The sequence below is a fragment of the Alligator sinensis genome, unplaced genomic scaffold (assembly GCF_000455745.1).
Source record: "Alligator sinensis unplaced genomic scaffold, ASM45574v1 scaffold758_1, whole genome shotgun sequence".
In the NCBI taxonomy this organism is placed as follows: domain Eukaryota; kingdom Metazoa; phylum Chordata; order Crocodylia; family Alligatoridae; genus Alligator; species Alligator sinensis.
The window spans coordinates 1,033,709-1,039,751 of NW_005842457.1; the positions used below are offsets into that span (position 1 = coordinate 1,033,709).

General features: G+C 39.8%; 1 protein-coding gene across 6 annotated transcripts in view; it reads right to left on the bottom strand.

Annotated features, from left to right (window-relative positions):
- The window catches only part of RBKS (ribokinase), a 94,342-nt gene that overhangs the window by 71,711 nt on the left and 16,588 nt on the right, over positions 1-6,043 (bottom strand). For all 6 annotated transcript variants that reach the window (XM_025212344.1, XM_006030674.3, XM_025212343.1 and 3 more), the window contains exon 2: positions 963-1,095. Coding sequence is in view for 4 of the 6 variants with exons in the window: in XM_006030674.3 (XP_006030736.1) it covers positions 963-1,095 (133 nt within the window). In the remaining 2 variants the exon portion in view is untranslated. The remainder of the gene's footprint in view (positions 1-962; positions 1,096-6,043) is intronic.

Consider the following 6,043-nt stretch of genomic DNA (forward strand, 5'->3'; position numbering starts at 1 on the left):
CGACACCCATGAACTCCCCTACCCCCCCACAACTTACCTTGGACAGCGCCAGGGGCAGCAGGAACACCAAAGGGACACTCTGGCCAAACCAGAGCATCTCTTTTGGAGGACTGGCTCCGGGCACGGTCTTGAACCGCGCCTTGCTCCACTCTATTGCGGAGCGGTTTTTTTTTTTTGCAAGTTTGCAATGCAGGGAACATTTTTTCATTCCCACACGTGCCTGTTGCCCTGCCTTAAAGGGGTTTGAGGTGGGGCAACAGGCACGTGTCCACTCTTCTGGATGTGCCCATAGAGGCCAAAACAGGAGAGACTTTCATCTTAAACCAATTTCATCTTAAACACTGAATTATCTTCTCTCTCCTTTTATATCAAAAAACATTATTAATACTGACAAGTTATTTTTCCTTTTCAAAATCAAGACACTGTAATACCAGGGTATAGTTATTGCAGACATGTGGCCCATCCAGTTCATAAGGCTGTTTTTGACAGTGGTTAGCCTCAGGTGCTTCAGAAGAAGGTACAAGATATCCCATGGTATGCAGATGTGGGATAATCTATCCCATGAATGTCTCATCTAATCCCTAATAGTTAGACGTTGGTAGGAGTTGCGTTCCTGAAGCATGAGGTTTTATATCCCTTTCTAAAATTTTTGTTAGCCTATTACTAGTTGACCCATGAACAGCAAATTCTAGCCTAAATATATGTTGTTAAATATGGCTTGGCAGTTAAATGTAGAACTAACATATACCAATCAACCCCAAATCGAGGAATGGAGCAAGTTTTCACTAGGTATAACTGTGAACATTTCAGGTCCTCTCCAGTTCTTTCTATGGTTGTAACCAAGAAGAGAAAAGGGACATGAATAAAGGAGTTAACTTTTCTATAAGCCACCTAAAATTCTACTGAAGCTTGGATGAACATTTGGATTGGTTGTTACCTAGGAGTTTCAAGTCAGTACTTACTTTGCATATCATTGAGGTCTTGGCCCCGAGTCGAGCAGCTTGGACACACTGATTGGCTCCTTTCCCTCCAAAGCCAATGAAAAACTTATGTCCAATGACGGTTTCTCCTGGTTTTGGCAGACGAGTGGTACAACTATTACAATTTAAAAACAATATTTACTGACATTAGTAATCAATAAGGCAAAATTCTTCACAATAAGCACTATACTAATGCAATCCCAAATGGGTTCAACATTCAAGCCAGGGCTGAAACAAACAGCAGTGATACCTATGGTAGCCTTTCATTTCCTGAATTCCAAAAACTTAAAAGATTTGAGAGATCGACCCATTTCTGTACTCCATTTAGTGCTTATCCCCCATCAGACATTATCCAATTTTGTTTTACATTGCTATGCAGAGGGACAGGCTTTCTGTTCTATGGGTCTGTGTTTTTAAACAGAGCCTAACTAGCAAAGTGAGGTTCTCATCCACAGAGGGGGTTCAATACAAAGTAAAATGATATTACTAAAATCAACAAAACTGTTAGAATATTTTAACCTGACATTCATCTTAAATTTCCAGACTATTAATCTAATCTCAAACTGCATCACATTTTACTTCCTCAGAACACCCTTAGTAATTTTTCTCCCATCATGGCATTCAAAACTGTCAGAGAGGTATAAATCATAACATACCCCCTCCCTTCATCTGTCATTCAGATGCAATGTACACATTGAGCTTTTTAAATCTTCCGTTATAAATCAGACCTTGCGATTCCCTAATCATTTTTGTTGTGCTCTGAATATCCTCTAGTTACATTTACATCTTTCTGGGGATGGGTGCCCAGAACCGAGGGCACCTGTACAAGTGCAGACTCCTCAGAGTTGTATTCAAGAGAGTCTGGTTTAATTTTATTTTGCAAAGACTTCTATTTTGTTAACCCTATCAGATCTTTTCATGCAATGTCAAAAGAGAAGAAAAAAAATCTCCCTCCACAAACAACCTCTACTTTTGTGTAGAAAAATTCACCTGAAATGAAGGACTAGTCTCCTTTTGTTAATTGTATTATAAATAAATACAGTCTAGAGAGGCTCCATCTCTACAGGGAAAGGTTTGGTTAAATTACTACCCAAAGTTCTGCCTCTTTATGGCAATGAATTCCAAACACAAGATATAAAAATAGAACATCCTTTACCCTTCTCAACTACAAGAGACACACTCAGCACCTGTGGGGAAGGAGCATCTCCTGTCACACAACAGCAGCCCGTCTAGCTGACAGCACACTGGCCCTGACAGGCTCCAAACGATAGTCTAAAGCCTGATGGCAAAAATATTCTTAAAGAAGGGAAACTATGATGCAGGGAAAGGGGATTTCAGCACTTTTGCAAGAATGCAAAGAGCCCTTGCCAAAGAAGAATACCTGTGCCTCGATGTATAATTACAGAGCATTAAAAGATATTCAGCCGAGTAGATCTCACAGCTGGCTGGGACACTGGCTCACCCTCCAATCTGAAAAAAAGGTGACCTGTGAAGTGGTACAGATTTTGTACCAACAGCTCTTTCCTAAGTAGCTGTCGCAAAGGTCATGGAACCTACCCATTTTATGTTCTGAATTTATGTTGTACCTGCTATGGAAGTGATGTAGGGTCCCTGTTTCACTCCTGATACAATTACTTGGAGCAACTGGGCATGGTAGCATTCTATTCAGCGGGACGCAAAAAATACAGGGGCTGTCACTTGTGTCACTGTACACTGAGAGACCAGAAAGAGTCATGGATGCAACTACACTCTGAACCCCAACACAGATTTCCAAAGAGGTAGGGTGGAAAAAATGGGCTTAAGGGTGGAAGGGCTACAGCTATTTTAAGCAAAAAGATACTGATTAAAAAAAAAAAAAATATCACAGCATGCGTTATACCGAGTTGAAAAAGTCAGCATGTACAACCAATTACCACACAGTAGTATCTGACAGACTGCAGTGTTTCTCTGTACTTAGAAGAGGGACTAACGACAAGAAATCAAATATCGCTGTACAGCAAATGTGGGGAAATGCTGACTTTTAATGGCAACTGCTATAATTCATTGCAACATGCACTAATTTATGTCACTGGAACAATACCTCGCAGGGACCCAAAATATCGATGGCCGTGGAATGGAGCTTTGTCTGCATTTTGCAGCTTTCAGTGAGGCTCCCCTTCAGGTAGTATTATAGCTTCATTGTCTGCTGCCTTCTAAAACTACATGTCATTGGTAGCAAGCAGTCCTTTCACTCACCTTTGATAATAAATAATTATAATACCAGCACCTCACTCCTCTATGGATTTCACCAGTAGATCCCAGAGCACGTTATAGAAGGAAGGAAGCATCCTTATTTTACAGAATCAACTGCCTGAGAACTCCCAGCTGGCCAGCAGCAGAGGCAAGACAGGGGAACCCCAACCTCCTGAGTGGCAGCACAGTGTTTGGTTCACTAGTTCAGTGGTTTTTAACATTCTTGGACTTGAGGCACCCCTCCATAGCTTTTGTGAATTGAATGGCACCCAATCTCAAAATCGAATTTATATATTACAGTGCTCACCTACTTGCAGAGAAGCTGAACAGTGAGGGTGGGGAATGGTCCAGGCAGGGACAAACCCGAGCCTAGTTTATCTACTTATCTTGATATCTGTTATTTCCTCAAACCTCACTTAACTCCTCAAACCTTGCGGCACCCTTCAAAGGATCTGGAGGTACCCCAGGGTGCCCTGGCACCCTGGTTAAGAATCACTATGCTAGATCATGCTGCCCCACACCTGCTGATATTAGATAAAGAAAGTGTGCATCAAGTGCTGATTCCTCTGCTTTTCTGAACAGGCTTCCTGGAGATTGGGATTTATGCTAGACATAATTAGGCTCAACCAAAACCAACAACTTCACAGCAGAAGTCAGCTAGTAGCCTTTGTCTTTGAGTTCATGCACACTTTCCAAGAAGCAGATTCCCATGCATCTTCCAGATTTAATAGTGACTCTTGTCTCAGGCCATGACTATAAAAAGAGAGCTGCCGTAATATAGGAAGCCAACCTCAAAGCAAAAGCTTAAAAAGTAAGATTCACATAAGGTGGGCACAAACAAACAGTTGAACAAGGATGAGATTACACACCAGATTTTACCCAGAATTAAATTTCCCAAGTTAAGGGAGATTTGCCTTGGTTCAAGGAGTTGATTTATACAGCCACACCTTTTTTCTTCTTTGGGACTACTGGTGTTGTTCTTCTGGGATAGCCTACATATGTGTCCATGGCCTCAATCAGGCCTGTGCAAATACATACAGTTCCAAAGGAGGCAACTGAATTGTGCGACTATGAAACCAGGGTATGTAAGGTAAGAATCCAGGCCTCAGCACTGGAAGCAGCATGGAATAACAAGTGCCTGCAGGAAGCAAACAGCTTGCTGGAGATGAGAAGATAACGTCGATGAAAGTGTGCAGAGTGGAGATCAAAAATCAAGTTAGAACAGCAAATTACAATTAGGCAATTTTACAAACAGGCCAGAAGATTAGACAAAAATATTCAACAAGTTCTAAGCAATTCAATGTAAACAAAACAAAAAATCTCATTTTATTTTTAAAGGATTAGTGATCATTGAGAACAATCCCTCACTCTAAATTGTATTCTTATCCTGTGTATTAGATACATTCACAGCACTAATCTATAAATAGATCTGGAGGTTTCACTTTTACTGAAACAGGTATTCAATCAAAAGAAACATTGTTCTATTGTGATGCTATTATCCTGTCATTTAATTCTGCAATGATCAGTAATTACTGAATTTTGATTTGCATCAGGCAATTTCAACAAGCATTTCAGGCTTCTGTTATGAACAGGCAATGATGAGTAATCTGTATGATTAAGGAACCATATGAGTTCTTGGTTTATTGATAGTGCCACAAAGAATACTCATAATAGCCTAAAAGTGATTGAACAGCTAACGCTACTCAAAAACTAGGCTAAACAAGTGAATTAGAAAAACTGTCACACTGACTTTTGGAACTGTTACATAAAATGTTTTGTAAAGCCATTTACAACTTTGACGTAACTTGAAAACATTCAATTAGATAGCAAATTGGTTTGAATGGTAGACTGGGAACAGGCTACATCTCCAGCCTCTGGAGCAATTTCTGTTTAGCTCTGTCAAGAATACATACAAACCGCACACCAACTATGTAATGAAGTCTTGTGTGTCACAGATTATACAGACCTGCTTTGACATGTATTTTCTGTATTTATTAAATAGGAAATAAAATTATTACATATATAATATGTAACCGTGTTTCACAAATCTAATAATGGTATGACTTTATGTTTACAGAGCACATTTCATGCTGGAAGAGCCCCAAAGGCTTTAAAGCTACAAATAAAAGAACCAGTTCACTCATCACTGAGCCTATTCTTGGCTAAGAAACTGGAGGTGTTTAATAATGCAGAGCAACAAAACACACTTTTGGAGACAAGGCAAAGAATATCCGTATCCAATTGGAACTCTAGGATTAAGCAGAATAAAAGTGTACCCAGTGGAATGTAGCCAGTGCAAGGGCTCCAACTCTCTTTTCTACTACGTAAAGTGCCATGAGATTTAAATCGGCTGGCATTTTTTTTCAGATAAAATATCTGATGAAAAATAGCACAGCAAACATTAACAGAGCCCCCTAATACCTTGCTGGGGCACTGGTTCAATACTGACTCAGAGAGGAAAGTGCTACCTCTTCAGTCATGTTGTTTTCCACAGTATTCTGGATTTTCTTTGAAGATCTCCTTTCCAAGAAGCAGTGAGATCATTGCGAGAGACGGAAGGAGAAAGTGGGGGAAAATGTATATTTGCAGTGTTTGCATAAACCATTTTTTTAAATTAATCAAGCTGCACAATTTTTACTTCCAAATAAAGCTGGAAGATTAATTAGCTAATGTGTGTTTAGTGCTTTCAACACGCAAGTGCTATCCATTAAGTATTATTAAATAAATTAGTACAGTACACAGCTTTTCAGTTGTGCTGAGGAAAAAATCCCTGTTGAATAGCAATACTTTTTTGAAAAACGACTAACTTGTTTGTATGTTTGAGAGGGAAA